We start from the raw sequence: 20,216 nt of genomic DNA on the forward strand, positions 1-20,216 counted from the left end.
ATGTGAAGACAGACTCCGGCAGATTGAGCGGACGAGACCAGTGGAAGGTCCAATGGTCAAGAAGGTGGTCTCTGCAAGCGTCGTGGAACGTGTAGAGTAGGACAAGACACAGAAGACGTCCTGGTCATCCACTGAGCCTAGTCCTATCTCCAGCCATCTCGACTCTTGACTTGTCACTGGATCCAGATGGGAATTGGGAAGAGAGAGTGAGGCTGACGCTGCGCAACTCTCACTCACTTAAGTCCAAAGCACCCGCTAATCTCGACACCATCATAATAATGGTGTCGAGGTCTTCATCGAAGATGATGATGGACGAACAACTAACATAAATTAGCAAATTAGAGTAAGATTCCAAAACAAAGGGTCAAAATGTTCCTCAAACCTTTCCAGTGATGTGAAAATGAATATTGAACAAATAAGAGAGAATTAGGGGTTAGTTATCACAACTAAAAACTTAATTCACTGATTCCAATCTCCACATGCTTTCGGTTACTTCTGTCTCCTCTTGCTCAATTTGTGTTCATCTCATTTTCCTCTCTTTCTTCATACTGATTGACAAAACCCCAGCCACATCCCTCCCAGCTCCAACAAGGCACCTTATTCCTTTCAGAAGGGATCAAGCAACCCACTTTGTAGATAAAGTATGAATAGGTGATACTAAGGAAGACTATATCGCACTTTATAGCATCAACTTCCTTTCCTTGCCTGCCCATTAATTTAGATGTGGTGCACAAGTTATTTAGGAGTTGTACCCATGAACAGACAGTCACTCAGGAACAGCTGTAACTCCTCTCCTGTAATGGTTCAGGAAATGCATAAACCTGCAGAACTGCTCCAGAAATGTAAATTGTTTATGGGCGATGCATTCTAATTGAACAGCAGTTTGCAATGCTATCTTTTAAAAATGTATAATAGTTTGCCAGGCTAATTTGTACATTTGCCTCTTTATTCGCACTGCTATAATATGAATCCTGCAAGACTTCAAAGTCTCTCTCCAGACTCAGTGATCTGTTGAAGCTGCCCGAATACAAGTAATGTCAGGAGGTTGATCTGCCAACATAAAATTGAAGTTCAAAGTAAATTTATTATCTAAGTATGTGTATGTCACATATACTGCCCCGAGTTTCTGAAATATTATGAAATCCTCTGACTCAAACCCTCTGAGTGGCTTTAATACACTGTGTTTCTGAGAAAATAAATTACTCAAGAGCTCTAATGGAACTTATGACTTGTGTCTGTTTTTTTTTCCCAGATGACTGAACAAAGGAAGCAAAAGCAACGGATTGGTCTCCTTGGGCATCCTCCGCACATGAACATTAACCCACAGCAGCCAGCCTGAAGGAGATGTCGCCATTTTGGATTGAAATAGCTTGGCTCAGGACCTGTCACCCAACTACTGAACCAGTATAAGATTTCAAAATGTTTACTTGTGTGCACCATAGGAATAAAAAAAGACACTTTTTAGTCTCGTGCTACTGTTACCTAGATTCCTAAGGAACTATTTCCTGTCACACTCATTGGGATATTCTGCATCTATTGCAGCCAAAGATGGAATCATAGGTGTTCTTTAAAGTCTCCCTTGTAAGTAGCAGGATTGTGGGCAGTGACAGAGCTGTCTTCTCGTTCTGGGGAGGGGGCCAAGTTTACTCCAAAGGCCCATTGTTGCAACTTTGGGCAGTTTCAAGGGACAACCCCACCTTTACTGTAGGGCTGGGGAGTTTGAAAGGGGAGGGTGCTGATTATCCCCTGCTTGCTCCACTTGTAGCTGTAAAGTAAAATAAAGCACATTTGAGGAACTGACTGTTGGGATAAATGAGTAGAGGTTTTTGTATGTACAGAAAAAATAACTGTGGACCCAGTATTTAATTGTCTTATTTTTGTAAGTTGATGTGCAATATAATTAATGAATATGCAAAATACTCATTATAACTTTGCATTTGTAGATGAACACTGAAGTGTACCACCTGTGAGGAGCCTCCTTGTCTTTTGCTAAAATGAATATCCACTTGTTTATTTTCATTGAAGCTGAAAAAAGGATGAATGGAAAACTTTTTGTATATTTGCTGCCTTAGTTTAGTTTTGTATAAGTACCTCAGTTTACAGATGGCAGACAAATCAGTGACCAAGACAGTAGTGTTAATGACTGAAACTATACACAAAGCACTAATATTATACAAACTGAGTGTGATATGACAGTTGTTCAATGCATAAGAAAAGCTATTTAATAAATATATAATGCTGCTTTGGTGTGTGACTTCACTTGCTAGTTTATTTTGGTATGAAAGTAACTTTGCCCTCAACTTGTTCCACAATGTACATCTATTCTCTAACATTATTTCACATGCCTGCCCTTGTTCATTTCCTTTCATTAACAACAATCCAAATACTTTAACTATTTGTACATAGAATTGGGTTAAGAAGTGATTTCTTTACCTACGGGTATTGTAAACCTTTGATGTCTGAATGTATTTGACTGCTCCAATATGATATCAATAAAAGTCTTACTGTCCCAAACAAGATGATAAGCTATGGAGATCTAGAGGTAAAATGGATCTGATGTGAATGATGGTGCAGATCCAGATGGCTTACTTCTGTTTATGGAATTAAACATTTTTCAATCTCTGATTTTTAAAATAACAATTGACTGCACATCAGTTCCCATTTGTGGAAATGTGTTTCCAAACTTTGACCACCTTTCTGCATGGAGAAATCTACCTCCACTCCACAGCAGAATTTCGAAGAGTGCCTTTTGACATGTAACTTCATCTCCCAAGGGGAATATGTTGAACATGGAACGCTTTCTAAGTTACTATTTTTAATACAGTCGGTCGAGATATTCTGTTTTGGTAAAATGGATAAGGAAGAACATGAACTACTGTGTATGGGACACTGAACACAAAAAAATGAATACATGTAAACACTCAAATGCAAACTATTCATTCTGGGCAGCATATTTTAATTAAACAGCACAGAAATAAGCACTTTGATTCAATGAGTCCACAACAACCATCAAACACCCATTATACTAATTCCATTTTATTTTCCCTATATTCCCACCATTTTACCACTCACGTACACACGGGGCAACTTAAAATGACCAGTTAATTTCCCAACCTACATGACTTTGGGATGAGTTTTAAGACAAATATCAAAGACATGAAGAAGGTACAGAGATGGGTTATTGCATTGATGCCGTGTGAAGAAGTAGTAATGTTTGTAAGGGCATAAGAGCAGAATTCAGCCCATCGAATAGACTCCTCCATAATTTTTAGTGGCCACTTGGAAGTTAGGGTTGATCAAGGTACCTTATCCACATTTATTAGCGACTATGTTAATATTAGGAAAAACAAGTTCCTCTAACACTTTGACACCTGAGGGCATAGTTTTAAAATAAGCAGGAAAAGAATGAGGAGGTTAATGAGGAAAAATTTCTTCAGATTATTGAGATCCAAATGCACTACTGAAATGTGGATGAATTAAAATCTAAGAAATTTAGAAATGCATTCGGGTTTAGAAAATGAATTCAGAGTTGGGGTGGAGTTGGGAAATGAGATGACTAAATTGAATAGTTACATCCAGCTGGCACAACTCTTTCTCCTTAACAAGTTTATAGGAGTCTATAGAATTTGGATTGGAGTTCCACAATGGATTTCTGGAAGACTTCTCTTTGTACTGAAGTGGAACTGAATTCTCAGCATGTATTAAGTACATTTGAGATTTGTCCACTCTGCCTGGTGGTAAAACAAAAAGAATTTAATAACTCATGATGTCTCCTTCCTTTTTCTTTAAACATTTTTAATGCAAACAGTTGACTTAAAGTTCATGTTTGGCATTGATACGTAGGATGAAAAAGACTTGTAAGGATATGGCACCTTTTGCAATTTTGATCTCTCAAGCTACTGCAAAGCCAAATAAGTTCTTTTGAAGTATAGTTACTGTGTTAATGTGGAAGACAGCAAAGCAGACAATGCCTCCTCCATGGTACTGACCACAGTTTGCATACCACCAAAAGCCAACATTAATCAGGCACTCAAGATATTGAATGCTGTCATCACCAAGCAAGAAATGGCCCACCCCAACATACAAACCTCATTTCCAGAAAAGTTGGGATATTTTCCAAAATGCAATAAAAACAAAAATCTGTGATATGTTAATTCACGTGAACCTTTATTTAACTGACAAAAGTACAAAGAAAAGATTTTCAATAGTTTTACTGACCAACTTAATTGTATTTTGTAAATATACACAAATTTAGAATTTGATGGCTGCAACACACTCAACAAAAATTGGGACAGAGTTAAAATAAGATTGAAAAGTGCACAGAGTATTCAAGTAACACCGGTTTGGAAGACTCCACATTAAGCAGGCTAATTGGTAGCAGGTGAGGTATCATGACTGGGTATAAAAGTAGCATCCATCAAAGGCTCAGTCTTTGCAAGCAAGGATGGGTTGTTGCTCACCCCTTTGTGCCAAAATTCGTGAGAGAATTGTTAATCAGTTCAAAAGGAACATCTCTCAACGCAAGATTGCAGAGAATTTAGGTCTTTCAACATCTACAGTACATAATACTGTGAATGCGCGTGATCTTTGAGCCCTCAGGCAGCACTGCCTAAGAAACCATCATGCTACTGTGACAATTATAGCCATCTGGGCTCGGGAGTACTTCGGAAAACCATTGTCACTCAACGCAGTCCGTCACTGCATCCAGAAGTGCAACTTGAAACTGCAAGGAGGAAGCCATACATCAACGCTATGCAGAAACGCCGGCAAGGTCTCTGGGCCCGAGCTCATCTCAGATGGACCGAAAGACTGTGGAACCGTGTGCTGTGGTCAGATGAGTCCACATTTCAGCTAGTTTTCAGAAAAAACGGGCGTCGAGTTCTCCGTGCCAAAGATGAAAACGACCATCCAGATTGTTATCAGCGAAAGGTGTAAAAGCCAGCATCTGTGATGGTATGGGGGTACATCAGTGCCCACAGCATGGGTGAGTTGCATGTATGTGAAGGTACCATCAACTCTGAGGTGTATATTAGGATTTTAGAGAGACATATGTTGCCATCAAGGTGACGTCTCTTCCTGGGACGTCCATGCTTATTTCAGCAGGACAATGCCAGACCACATTCTGCACGGGCTACAACAGCGTGGCTTTGTAGACACAGAGTGTGTGTGCTTGACTGGCCTGCTGCCAGTCCAGATCTATCCTATTGAAAATGTATGGCGCATCATGAAGAGGAGAATCAGACAACAGAGACCACGGACTGTTGAGCAGCTGAAGTCTTATATCAAGCAAGAATGGACAAAATTTCCAATTGCAAATCTACTGCAATTAGTATCCTCAGTTCCAAAACGATTAAAAAGTGTTATTAAAAGGAAAGGTGATGTAACACAATGGTAAACAAGCCTCTGTCCCAACTTTTGTACAGTGTGTTGCAGCCATCAAATTCTAAATTTGTGTATGTTTACAAAATACAATTAAGTTGGTCAGTAAAACGATTGAAAATTTTTTCTTTGTACTTTTGTCAGTTAAATAAAGGTTCACGTGAATTAACATATCACAGATTTTTGTTTTTATTGCATTTTGTAAAATATCCCAACTTTTCTGGAAATGGGGTTTGTATTTCAAATCATAGTTGGGGACTTCAGTCAGGCTTGTTTGAAGAAATATTTGCCCATTATCATCAGCAGCACCAGGGGTAACAACATATTCAACCACTGCTATACTATGATTAGGAATGCCTATCATTCCATGCCTAGTCTGCATTTTGGGAACTCTGATCACCTGGCTGCCCGGCTCCTACCTGCATACAGGCAGAGGTTAAAGAACAAGGCTCTACAGATAAGGACAACAAAGAGGTGGTCATGGGAGGCAGAGGAATGGCTACAGGATTACTTCTAGTCAGTGGACTGAGCTGTGTTCTTAAGGACTCGTCAGAGGATCTGAATGAATGCACAACTGTTGTCACGGATTTCATGAGAACAGTTGTAGATGAGTGTGTCCCCACAAAATCATTCAGGGTCTTCTCCAACCAGAAGCCCTGAATGAACCATGAGATCTGCAACCTGCAGAGGACCAGATCAGGTGCATTCAAATTTGGCAATCAAGAAAGATACATGAAGTCCAAGTACAAGCAACAGAAAGCCATCTCAACATGTGAAGTGGCAATTCCAGACCAAACTTGATATCACTGAAGGATGCTCGACAGCTGTGGCAGGCTTCAATGCTGTTGCCTCTTACAAAGTGAAACCCAAGTAACATAGGTGACAACAAAGCTTTGCTCCCAGGTGAGCTCAAAGCCTTCTATGCTCGCTTTGACCATCAAAACATGGAGGAACCTTCGCAAACTCCCACAGCCCCTGATGACCCTGTAATTTCAGCCTCTGAGGCTGACGTGAAAGCATCCTTCGGGAGGGTGAACCCATGGAAAGTTATCGGCCCAGGTGGGGTACTTAGTCAAGTACTAAAGACCTGTGCTGATCAGCTGACTGGAGTGTTCACTGAGATCCCTAACCTCTTGACTCGGCAGTCTGAGATACCCACCTGCTTCAAGCAGGCTTCAATGATACTGGTGCCTAAGAAGAGCCTGCTTCAATAGCCATTGTCCAGTAGCACTTACACCCACTGTGATGAAGTGCTTTGAGAGGTTGGTCATGAAACATATAAACTCCAGCCTGAGAAGTAACTTGGATCCACTCCAGTTTACTTACCACAACAGCAGGTCCACAGCAGATGCCATTTCATTGGCTTTACACTCAACCCTGGAACATCTGGACAGTAAAGATGCATACATCAGGATGCACTTTATCAACTACAGCTTGGCATTCAACACTATTATCCCCTCAAAAGTAATCAATAAGTTCCAAGACTACGGCCTCAATGCCTCCTTGTGCAATTGCATCCTCAATTTCCTCACTTGCAGACCCCAAACTGTTCAGATTAGCAAAAATATCCCCACCACAGTCTCCATCAGCACAGGTGCACCACAAGGCTGCGTGCTCCGTGCCCTGCTTGTTTCACTTTCTACTTATGACTGTAAGGCTAAACGTAGCTGCAATGCCAATATTTATGTTTACTAATGACACACCTGTCATTGGCCGAATATAAGGTAGTGATGAATTAGCACGTAGAAGGGAGAATTAAATCTGGCAGCTTGGTGCCACAACAACAACCTCTCACTCAGTGTCAGCGAGACCAAGGAGATGCTTACTGGCTTCAGGAGGAGGAAATTGGAACTCCATGAGCCAGTCATTATCAGCAGATCAGGGGTGGAGAGAGTCAGCAACGTTAAATTCCTTGGTATCATCATTTCACAGGATCTATCCCGGTCCAGCACATAAATGCCATAATGAAGACAGCACAACATAGCCTCTAGTTTCATAGAGTTTGCAAAATTTGGTATGTCATCTAAAACTTTGACAAACATGGAGAGTATATTGACTGGTTTCATTACAACCTGGTATGGAAACACCAATGCCCTTGTACCGAAAAGCCTACAAGAAGTATTAGATACAGCTAAGTCCACCAAGGGTAAAGCCATCACCACCACTGAGCACATCTACATGGAGTGCTGTCGCAGGAAAGCAGCATCCATCATCAAGGATCTCCAGCATCCTGCCATACTCTCTTCTTGATGTTGCCATCAGGAAGAAGGTACAGGAGCTTCAGGACTCAACCACCAGGTTCAGGAACAATTATTACTCCTCAACCATCAGACTCTTGAACTAGAGGAGATAAGTTCATTCATCCCATCATTGCACTGTTCCCACAATCTATGGGCTCACTTTCAAACACTCTTCATCTCATGTTCTTGACATTTATTATTTATTTGCTCAATATTATTTTCTTTTATATTTGCACATTTTGTTGCCTTTAGCACATTAATTGTCTGCCATATTGAATTTGGCTCTCATTGATTCTATTGTGTTTCTTGCATTTACTGTGTATGGCCGCAAGTAAACAAATCTCAGTGTTGTATATGGTGACATATATGTACTGGGATAGTAAATTTACTCTGAACTTTGAACTTTTGAATTATGTTGTTGGCAGAAGGTTCAATTTTTTTGTCTGGATCTGTTAAGGAAAGATAGAACATAGAATAGTACAGCACAGTACAAGCCCTTCTGCCCACAATGTTGTGCCAACCTTGTTACGAGAATACACATAAAATTAAGATGTTTGCTGGCCTGGGCTAGCATCAGTGGCATCAGCAGTTGGTCTGCCACCTGCCCTCAGGGGAAGGAGAGATAAGGAACAATGGAGCAGCGTCTGGAGATGTGTAATGAAGGGATGTGGGAGAGAGAGCTGTCTGGAGCGGCTCCCCCCTTTGAACCCTGAACTGTTTGAAGTGATGGACAGGCGATACCCCAGCAGGGGGATAAAAAGGGACAGGTTCGCTAAGACAGACACACACGCCACCCGAGGTAACGAGACCCTGGAAGCGGTGCGCCTCTCACGAGTGGTGAGAAGTACCGGACAACGCACAGGGTGGAAAGGTACGATCAGCGGGAACCCGGTGTGTGTCCGCCCTTGCCTGGGTGCCGGGTTCACTGCAGAGGATCGACCGCATCTGGAGGAGGGGTCACAGTCGGTGACCTCAGGTGACATCACCAAGGACCCGCCCAAATGCTGTTTGTGAGCCATCTCGCTGGTCTGTGAGTGAAGCCGTGCTGAATGATGAGTTGTTCCTGTTCTCTCTGTCTCTCTTCCCCCACGTTGTCCATCGCCATGGAAACGATTACTGCGAACTGAACTTTGAGTCACTTTGAAATTTGGTCATTTACCCCTAGACAACGATAGAGCTTGATTGATGCTGTTATCTTAATTCTGTGCACATGTGTGTTTATCATCACTGAACTGTTGCATTTATTATCCTTTCGATTACTGTGTTGCTTGTTTCTTTAATAAAACTTTCTTAGTTCTAGTAATCCAGACTCCAACTGAGTGATCCATTTCTGCTGGTTTGGCAACCCAGTTACGGGGTACGTAACACCTTTAAACCCTACCTCCCATATAACCCCCCACCTTAAATTTCTCCATATACCTGTCTAGTAGTCTCTTAAATTTCACTAGTGTATCTGCCTCCACCACTGACTCAGGCAGTGCATTCCACGCACCAACCACTCTCTGAGTAAAAAAACCTTCCTCTAATAACCCCCTTGAACTTCCCACCCCTTTCCTTAAAGCCATGTCCTCTTGTACCGAGCAATGGTGCCCTGGGGAAGAGGCGCTGGCTGTCCACTCTATCTATTCCTCTTAATATCTTGTATACCTCTATCATGTCTCCTCTCATCCTCCTTCTCTCCAAAGAGTAAAGCCCTAGCTCCCTTAATCTCTGATCATAATGCATACTCTCTAAACCAGGCAGCATCCTGGTAAACCTCCTCTGTACCCTTTCCAATGCTTCCACATCTTTCCTATAGTAAGGCGACCAGAACTGGACATAGTACTCCAAGTGTGGCCTAACCAGAGTTTAATAGAGCTGCATCATTACCCTGCAACTCTTAAACTCTACCCTTCGACTTATGAATGCTAACACCCCATAAGCTTTCTTAACTACCCTATCTACCTGTGAGGCAACTTTCAGGGATCTATGGACATGTACCCCCAGATCCCTCTGCTCCTCCACACTACCAAGTATCCTGCCACTTACTTTGAAAGGACAAACTCCAAGGCAGCGTACAAAGGGTACCACCTCACACTTCCCCTGGTTGAACTCCATCTGCCACTTCTCAGCCCACTTCTGCATTCTATCAATGTTTCTCTGCAATCTTCAACAATCCTCTACACTATCCACAACACCACCAACCTTTGTGTCATCTGCAAACTTGCCAACCCACCCTTCTACCCCCACATCCAGGTCGTTAATAAAAATCACGAAAAGTAGAGGTCCCAGAACAGATCCTTGTGGGACACCACTAGTCACAATCCTCCAATCTGAAGGTACTCCCTCCACCATGACCCTTTGCTTTCTGCAGGCAAGCCAACTCTGAATCCACCTGGCCAAACTTCCCTGGATCCCATGCCTTCTGACTTTCTGAATAAGCCTACCGTGTGGAACCTTGTCAAATGCCTTACTAAAATCCATGTAGTTCACATCCACTGCACTTTCCTCATCTATAAGCCTGGTCACCTCCTCAAAGAACTCTAACAGGCTTGTTAGACACGACCTGCCCTTCACAAAGCCATGCTGACTGTCCCTGATCAGACCATGATTCTCTAACTGCCTATAGATCCTATCTCTAAGAATCTTTTCCAACAGCTTTCCCACCACAGACGTAAGGCTCACTGGTCTATAATTACCTGGACTATCCCTACTACCTTTTTTGAACAAGGGGACAACATTCGCCTCCCTCCAATCCCCCAGTACCATTCCCATGGACAATGAGGACATGAAGATCCTAGCCAGAGGCTCAGCAATCTCTTCCCTCACCTTGTGGAGCAGCCTGGGGAATATTCTGTCAGGCCCCGGGGACTTATCTGTCCTCATGTATTTTAACAACTCCAACACCTCCTCTCCTTTAATATCAACATGCTCCAGAACATCAACCTCACTCATATTGTCCTCACCATCATCAAGTTCTCTCTCATTGGTGAATACCAAAGAGAAGTATTCATTGAGGATCTCGCTCACTTCCACAGCCCTTGCTTCCTAAACCTCACGTATGCTGCCTTCTTCCACCTGACTAGATTTCCACCTCACTTATCACCCATGGTTCCTTCAGCCTACCATTCTTTATCTTCCTCACCGGGACAAATTTATCCCTAACATCCAGCAAGAGATCCCTAAACATCGACCACATGTCCATGGTACATTTCCCTGCAAAAACATCATCCCAATTCACACCTGCAAGTTCTAGCCTTATAGCCTCATAATTTGCCCTTCCCCAATTAAAAATTTTCCTGTCCTATCTGATTCTATCCTTTTCCATGATAATGTTAAAGGCCAGGGAGCAGTGGTCACTGTCCCCCAGATGTTCACCCACTGAGAGATCTGTGACCTGACCTGGTTCATTACCTAGAACTAGATCTGGTATGGCATTCCCCCTTATCGGCCTGTCCACATACTGTTACAGGAATCTGTCCTGGACACACTTAACAAACTCTGCCCCGTCTAAACCATTGGAAATAATCAGGTGCCAATCAATATTAGGGAAGTTAAAGTCACCCATGACAACAACCCTGTTATTTTTGCACCTTTCCAAAATCTGCCTCCTAATCTGCTCTTCAGTATGTCTACTGCTACCAGGGGGCCTATAGAATACCCCCAGTAGAGTAACTGCTCCCTTCCTGTTCCTGACTTCCACCTATATTGACTCAAAAGAGGATCCTGCTACATTACCCACCCTTTCTGTAGCTGTAATAGTATCCCTGACCAGTAATGCCACCCCTCCTCCCCTTCCCCCCCTCTATCCCTTTTAAAGCACTGAAATCCAGGAATATTGAGAATCCATTCCTGCCCTGGTGCCGGCCAAGTCTCTGTAATGGCCACTACATCATAATTCCATGTATGTATCCAAGCTCTCAGTTCATCACCTTTGTTCCTGATGGTTCTTGCATTGAAGCACACGCACTTTAGCCCTTCTACCTTACTAACTTTACACCCTTTATCTGCTTCTCTTTCCTCAAAGCCTCTTTATATGTTAGATCTGTCTTTACTCCAGGCACTATACTTGCAGTTCTCGCATGACCTTTATCCTCCTCCACCTCACTATTTGCTCTAACACTCTGGTTCCCCTCCCCCTGCAAATCTAGTTTAAACCACCCAGAGCAGCACTAGCAAACCTCCCGCAAGGATGTTAGTCCCCCTCCAGTTCAAGTGCAACCCGTCCCGTCGGAATAGGTCCCACCTTCCCTAGAACAAGGCCCAATTGTCCAGAAACATGAAGCCCTCCCTCCTGCACCAACTCCTTAGCCATGTATTTGACTGCATTATCTTCCTATTTCTAGCCTCACTAGCACGTGGCACGGGTAGCAATCCTGAGACTGCAACCCTGGAGGCCCTATCCTTCAACTTTGCACCTAACTCCCTAAACTCTCTTTACAGGACCTCCTCCTTCTTCCTATACACGTCATTGGTCCCTACATGGACCACGTCATCTGGCTGCTCACCCTCCTTCCTGAGAATACCAAGAACTCGATCCAAGATATCGCAGACCCTGGCACCAGGGAGGCAACAGACCATCCGGGATTCTCGATCTCTTCCACAGGACCTCTTATCTGTCCCCCTAGCTATCGAATCCCCTATCACTACTGCTTTCCTCTTTTCTCTCCTTCCTTTCTGAGCTGAGGGTCCAGTCTCGGTGCCAGAGACGCGACCACTGCAACTTGTCCCTGGTAGGTCATCCCCACCAACAGTATCCAAAATGGTACACTTATTGTTGATGGGAATGGCCACAGGGTGCTCTGCTCTTTCTGTCTATTCCTCTTTCCTCTCCTGACAGTCACCCAGCTATCTGCCTCCTGACTTTTAGGGGTGACTATCTCCCTGAAACTCCTGTTTATTTCTGCCTCTGTCTCACGAATGATCTGAAGATCATCCAGCTCCAGTTCCCTAACTTGGTTTGTCAGGAGCTGCAGCTGGATGCACCTTTTACAGGTGTAGTCATCAGGGACAATTGTGCTTGCCCTGACTTCCCACATACTGCAAACGGAGCAGTGGACTGCCCTAACTGCTGCCTCCATTACCTACTCCTAAGTTAATTAGAGTAATTAAAGGAACTTAGTAGTTTTTCTGGTTATAAATTGAATCTAGGTAAGAGTGAACTTTTTCCATTAAATATGCAGGTTCCCATTTATAGATGTTCTCCATTCAGAGTGATTACTGACTATTCTACTTATGTGGGAGTTAAAATTACTAAGAGACATAAGGATTTATTCAAGTTCAACCTTTTACTGTTAATTAGTCAGGTTAAACAACTGATTACTTAGTGGTCCCCATTGTCTCTATCACTGATTGGCCGAATTAATGCTATTAAAATGATTATTTTACATAAATTCTTATATTTATTTCAAGCGATACCAATTTTTATTCCTAAATCCTTTTTTGATACTATTGGTTCTAAAATTTCCTCTTATATATGGCAGAACAAAAATCCCAGATTAAATAAAAAATATTTACATAAGTCCAAGAAAGATGGTGGTTTAGCACTGCCTAATCTAAGATTCTATTATTGGGCAATTAATCTTCGATATTTAATATTTTGGACACAAGATTGGGATATAATTCCAAGCCCATATTGGGTAAACCTTGAAGGCTACTTTGTACAAGGGTTCTCTTTGGCTTCCATTTTAGGCACTTCACTTCCTTTTGTATTATCTAAATTGAATAAACAAATGGTTAATCTAATATTAAACATACATTACGAATATGGTTTCAATTTCGTAAATTTTTTGGTTTGAACAAATTTATATTATCAAATCCTATTATATCTATTTTTTTCAATCCTCGGTTATGGACAAAGCCATTTTGATATGGAAAACGAAAGGCATAACATGCTTTTGTGACTTATTTCTGGATAACTGTTTCATGTCTTTTGAACAGTTATCTAAGAAATTTGATTTGCCTAGATCCCATTTTTTTAGATATTTACATATAAGAAATGTTTTAAATACCATGCTGCCTACCTTCCCGACCTCATACCCTACTGATACCATCGATAAAATTTTAGGTTTAAATCCTCTTCGGAAGGGATTAATAGCATCTATCTATGATATAATTATGAAATTACAGCCAGGTATATCTGATAAAATTAAAAATGAATGGGAAAGGGAACTTCAACTTTGCCTAACTATAGAGAAATAGGATAAAATTTTTCAATTAGTTAGTTCTTCCTCTATATTTGCTAAAAATACAGTAATACAATTTAAAGTAGTGCATAGGCCCCATATGTCTAAAGATAAATTAGCCCGTTTTTATTCCCATATAAACCCTATTTGGAACAGAAGTCACTCTGAGGTGGCTTCTTTAACTCATATGTTTTGGTCCTGTCCTCTTTTGGAAAAATTTTGGAAAGATATTTTTGATATTATCTCAACAGTTTTGTGTTTTAATTGACCACCCCATCCTACCATGGCAATTTTTGGATTGCCAATGGTATAACATAGGTTTTTATCCTCTTCAGCCTGTTATATGATTGCATTTGTTACTTTAATGGCCAAAAGATCCATTTTATTGAACTGGAAGGAGACCAATCCTCCTACTACGTTTCACTGGTTTTCCCAAACTATATTATGTTTAAATTTAGAAAAAATTAGAAGTAACATTTTTAGTCATAGTCATACTTTATTGATCCCAAGGGAAATTGGGTTTCGTTACAGTTGCACCAACCAAGAATAGAGTATAAATATAGCAATATAAACCTTAAATAATTAAATAATAATATGTAAATTATGCCAGGAAAGAAGTCCCGGACCAGCCTATTGGCTCAGGGTGTCTGACCCTCCAAGGGAGGAGTTGTAAAGTTTGATGGCCACAGGCAGGAATGACATCCTATGACGCTCTGTGTTGCATCTCGGTGATCCTTCGGTTAAATTTGAAGAGACTTGGAAACCATTTATTCAACATTTTCATATGATGTAATTTGACCTTTCCAAATCTTTCTTATTAATAAAATATATGAATAGAGGAGTGGAGTTGACGACATTATTGAACGTGTTCAATTTAAGATAATGGTATAACCTTGTTTTGTTCTGTTTGCTTTTTTGGGTTTAGTATTTTGTTCTTTTTTCTTGTTTCTTTTTGGGGTTATTCTTTGTATTTTTTTTCTTTTTATTTCTTTTTTCTCTATGATTAATTACATCATGAGTTTGGAAGTCTATTATACTTGTATTATTTGAAATCTGTTTTGTATGTGCTTATTAACAATAAGATTATTCCAATCTCTCTGTATCAACATTGTTATTCTGTTTATAACTTTAGAAAATTAATAAAAAGATTTAAAAAGGAAAGAAAAGAATTAAAGGAACTTACCCGGCCTTACCTCACTGGGAGCAAGCTCGTCCTCAGCCTTTGCTCACCAAAGCCTCTCGAGCCAAAGCCTTCCTACTCTGTCCCCCACTACTCCATTGCCCGCTCCTACGATGCCTGCTCCGTTAATTTGCTCGCTTTTTAAACTCTCCCGCTGTTTCACAGGCCAACCTTCACGCGCTTGCGCAGTCATGCCCGGTTCAAACTGCTGAAGATGTGGGCTAATTGAAAGCTAGGCAAAATTGATTCAGAAAAAGCCTTCAATTTGCATAGGAATCTAGTATTTTTTTTCTACAATATAAATAAATAAGCATAGCTAGAAGCCAGAGAGAAAAAAAAGTCAATTATTCTGGCCTAATCATATTTTTAGCATCTTAATTTCAACCATCCAAAGACTGAAATAAAATTTTAATCTGTTTCAATAATTGTGTATATAGATATTGTCAAAAACAGACCTAAGAAATAGAAACAGGAGTAGACCATTTAACCCAGTACCTGCCTGGTTACTCAGTAAGATCATATCTGATCATTTATCACAATGCACTTACTGCACTATGCCCTAGTGAACTTCTTCATTCATTTGTGATAAATTTAATGTCCTGCTATTATAAAACATTAATATCATGTAAGCAAATATAAAATACACCAAAATATAAAACTGGCATCAAAGTTGTACAAAATAAGAAAGAAAAAGCTAAAAACCAATTTCAAAATTGAGAGCACACAATCACTCTATTTGCCATTTTCTTCTCTGGCACCATCTCTAAGCTGAGAATCTAGTACTGGAAATAAAATTACCAGCATGACTTAAACAAAATTACTGAATTCCTAAGGTAATTGGTCTCTGCACACTAATTCATGGAGGACTTAAGTTTGCAATTCCAAATCCCTCTTCCCTCTGGAACATTGGTATATTAAAATCCAGCAAACTATCCTTGCTACAACAATAAGGGCAGTATCATTTTCTCTGATAAATCAAAGTACAATATAAACTTCTGAAAATAAAAACAATTTAAGTAAAACCTGTAAATAGTTCCTTAAGTGAGAAAATATGGGGAAATACTTGGGCTTTTCATCCTATTCTGTTGATGTGCGAGCAGAGATCTTGCAAAGATAAATATATGTGATCACATCATAAGGCAATAGTAATTCAGTACATGATGTAACCCAAGCTTATCCAAAGTAGCGCAACACTTTCCAGAAGTATTATCGAGAAAAAAAAGTTAAAACTGAGACACATGAAGAAATGACAAGAAATGTATACAGAAGATTAATCAAGGTGTTAAGAATTAAGAACTTTAATTAAAGTGCAGTCAGAGAGATTTTTGCAGAGATTTCCAGAGTTTACAATATTGGCTGTTGAAGACATGGCAGAGTGAGCCTCAAACTATAGAACACACAAATCCAGAAACAGCGTGAAGAAATTATTTAAGGCCATAATATTATTCAAGACTTAAGTTTATTTGTCACATGTACATCCAAATATGTTCTGTTTGTATTAACCACCAACAGAACCAAGGGTGTACTGGGGGGGGGGGAGGTAGTCCGGAAGTGTCTCCGAATCCTGGACTCTTTCTGGAAGAATGCCGTTACCAAAATGGACTTTTCTCATCTGTTATTACCTTGGGAACTCCAGTCAAGAGAGGAGTTGCAAATCTGCTGCTTACTTTATTAAAACTACTTTATCTGCCTGGATGTGGAAACTGACCCCAGCACAAATTGGTGCTTTTGAAAGAATGATGGTAGACAAACAAAGCAGGGACCAACAGAATATTGTAGAAGTTTTCAGTTTATTAAAGCTGTTGGATACTTTAATAAGAAGCCCCTACTGAAAAATCAGTAATTCTTTAGAGGGTTAATCTGCAGTCAAACTACAGAGATGTCATGTTGTGGAAACATAATTTAAATATCTGACATCTAGACGGGTAAATAAAAATGTGGCCATTTTATTAGTTCAGTGTTGACAGACAAGAATATAAAGTCAATACGGAGCAACCAAAACAAATAAATGGTTTACTTATTTCATGTTTCGCATTCTTCCCTGCCTTCCTGACCTTTCTGTCAATAGTCAGCCACCTCCTTTCTGGAACTTATTTTGTGGTTATCTCTTTGAGGGATTTGACAGAGGTGCTCAATGCTGAGAAAGGGGAACTAACCCGGCTCCGTGCTAAAAGGAAAATACTGTTGATGGAGAGAAAAGTCTGAATATAGTGCCTGCCACAATGTTAGGATGTCCTAAACTGCTCTCAACCCTGTTTTCATACAGAGATATCCCACAAGTGACCACTTAAAATGTTAACTTCTAAGATAACCACCAAATTCTGCCATTCAACTTTACCTAAGAGTCATTTTTTTCATCAGAAGGATGACATGTCCTGCTAGAGCATTTTCTCAGTACTGTGCTGGAATGTCAATATATACATTATATTCAAGTCTCTCTCTCTCTCTCTCTCTCTCTATCCATCGAAATCCGATGACAACGTCCACTACTTTAACAGTGTCTAGAACATTCTTAAATCCCTGACTGACTCAGTGTTGAGGGTGATTGAGTCATGCCTCAGGTGCTGATAGTCTGAAAGAAAAACAAAAGTCATGGTAGTGCTGATGCCTGTAGCTCATCCTCAGTTGAGAACCGAAAAGTTAAGTTACGATGCGATTGCTTATAGAATTATAAATCAGATCTGCGTTGGAAATTGTCTTATCCCAATCCATTTCATATTCAAAGAATAACCCCTTCTTTCTGACTTTTGGTAGAAGGAATCGGGTAAAACAAAGTAAAATATTCTACTGTTAAGATTAGAGTTACATTACCAAATGATTACACATCACCAGTAACAACTGCAGTTTAGTGGTAAACTCTGACTTCAAGGACCCTGAAACGTAGAATCTAGGCCAATACTTCTTGGAGGTTTTCAGTGTAGGAAACTCCAATTCTCAAGTGAATCATCACGCATGAGCAAACAGATTATCTGGTCAACATCTCGTTCATCTTTGTGAGACTTTACAGTGTGAAAGAGATGAACACATTTGCTGCAATACAAAATCAGTTTTTATTTATATTTATCTATACAGTGCCTTGTAAAAGTATTCAACCCCCAACCCTTTGTTCACATAAATGAGTATTAATTACAACCAGGGATTTTGATCAATTTAACTGAGAATTTTCATGCTCCTTTGTTCACAGTAGAGCCCAAAAATTGGGAAATTTGTAAAGCATGACAAACTAAAAGTTCAAAACCTGAAATGACAGCACTCCAAAAGTATTCATTTCCCTTTGCTCAGTACTTGGTTGAACCATCTCTCGCAGCCATTACAGCCAGTAGTCTTTCTGGACAAGTCTCTATTTGTTTTGCACACTGTGATGGAGCAAGATTTGTGCTTCTCTATTATCAATTCGCTGACTTGCCTTGAATGCTCCTTTGTCTTTATTTTGGTTTGATCTGTTAAAAGCTCCACCATACTGTTGGACCTTACAGAGAGAGGGATTATTTATTCTTACAAGTTCACTGAAAAGAGGTGATCCTACAATTTTCCACATCAACAACTTGGGTGAGTTGGTAAGTATTATATTAATATAGTAATATAATATAGTACTGGCGCGGTAATTACAAAGGGGATGAATACTCTCTCAAACTCACAATTTTGATTTTTAATTTTTAGTAAGTTGTTGACAGGTTTTGGAATTCTTCTTTTGATTTGACATGAGGTACAATATTTTGTAGATCAGCTCAAATATTTTAAATTTGGAAAATTAGGCAGTGAAATGTGAAAATTGTTGTGGGGGCAGAATACTTTTTCAATGCACTGTACATTGGAAGTTGGTGTCACTGGTAAGATAGGTGTGTATTGTCCACTTCTAATTCCCTAGGCAGAGGAGGGGAAGCATCACTTTGCGGTCCGCTAACTCTACAACTTTCTAGTACTTTCACATTGCTATTAAGTAGGAAGTTCCAGAATTCAGATCCAGCAGAAATGGAGGAGTCAGAATATACTCAAACACAAGGAAATCTGCAGATGCTGGAAATTCAAGCAACACACATCAAATGCTGGTGGAACGCAGCAGGCCAGGCAGCATCTATAGGAAGAAGTACAGTCGACGTTTCAGGCCGAGACCCTTTGTCAGGACTAACTGAAAGAAGAGATAGTAAGAGATTTGAAAGTGGGAGGGGGAGGGGGAGATCCGAAATGATAGGAGAAGACAGGAGGGGGAGGGATGGAGCTAAGAGCTGGACAGTTGATTGGCAAAAGGGATTCAAGGCTGGAGAAGGGAGAGGACCATGGGGCGGGAGGCCTAGGGAGAAAGAAAGGGGGAGGGGAGCATCAGAGGAAGATGGAGAGCAGGCAAGGAGCTATTGTGAGAGGGACAGAGAATAAATGAATGAATGAATGAATGAATAAATAAATAAATAAATAAATAAATAAATAAGGGCTGGGGTAAGAAGGGGAGGGGGGCATTAACGGAAATTAGGTAAGTAAATGTTCATGCCATCAGCCTGGAGGCTACCCAGACAGAATATAAGGTATTGTTCCTCCAACCTGAGTGTGGCTTCATCTTTACAGTAGAGGAGGTCATGGATAGACATGTCAGAATGGAAATGGGATGTGGAATTAAAATGTGTGGCCACTGGGAGGTCCTGCTTTCTCTGGCGGACAGAGCGTAGGTGTTCAGCAAAGCGGTCTCCAAGCCTGCGTCGGGTCTCGCCAATATATAGAAGGCCGCATCGGGAGCACCGGACGCAGTATATCACCCCAGCCGACTCACAGGTGAAGTGTTGCCTCACCTGAAGGGACTGTCTGGGGCCCTGAATGGTGGTGAGGGAGGAAGTGTAAGGGCATGTGTAGCACTTGTTCCGCTTACAAGGATAAGTGCCAGGAGGGAGATCAGTGGGGAGGGATGGGGGGGACGAATGGACAAGGGAGTTGTGTAGGGAGCGATCCCTGCGGAATGCAGAGAGAGGGGGGAGGGAAAGATGTGCTTAGTGGTGGGATCCCGTTGGAGGTGGTGGAAGTGACGGAGAATAATATGTTGGACCCGGAGGCTGGTGGGGTGGTAGGTGAGGACAAGGGGAACCATATCTCTTGTGGGGTGGCGTGAGGATGCGATGAGAGCAGGTGCGTGAAATGGGACAGCTGCGTTTGAGAGCAGAGTTGATGGTGGAGGAAATGCTGCGTTCCACCAGCATTTTGTGTGTGTGATCAGAATATACTTCAATGTCTCTGATGTGATTAAAAAATTGATACATCTGCTCTTGA

The 20,216-nt window shown here is 41.0% G+C and overlaps 1 protein-coding gene and 1 long non-coding RNA gene across 12 annotated transcripts in view; one reads left to right on the plus strand and one right to left on the minus strand.

Moving 5' to 3' along the window:
- LOC134356755 (inositol 1,4,5-trisphosphate receptor type 1) overlaps positions 1–2,507 on the plus strand; it is a 552,079-nt gene extending 549,572 nt beyond the window's left edge. For all 9 annotated transcript variants that reach the window (XM_063067855.1, XM_063067853.1, XM_063067854.1 and 6 more), the window contains one exon: positions 1,253–2,507. In XM_063067855.1, coding sequence (XP_062923925.1) covers positions 1,253–1,339 — 87 coding nt within the window. In that variant the 3' untranslated portion in view covers positions 1,340–2,507. The remainder of the gene's footprint in view (positions 1–1,252) is intronic.
- Positions 1–20,216, minus strand: part of LOC134356761 (uncharacterized) — an 82,194-nt gene that overhangs the window by 57,724 nt on the left and 4,254 nt on the right. For all 3 annotated transcript variants that reach the window (XR_010020418.1, XR_010020420.1, XR_010020419.1), the window contains exon 2: positions 14,967–15,195. This is a non-coding gene — a long non-coding RNA (uncharacterized LOC134356761). The remainder of the gene's footprint in view (positions 1–14,966; positions 15,196–20,216) is intronic.

This window comes from Mobula hypostoma, chromosome 15, assembly GCF_963921235.1.
Source record: "Mobula hypostoma chromosome 15, sMobHyp1.1, whole genome shotgun sequence".
NCBI classification, from domain to species: Eukaryota; Metazoa; Chordata; class Chondrichthyes; order Myliobatiformes; family Myliobatidae; genus Mobula; species Mobula hypostoma.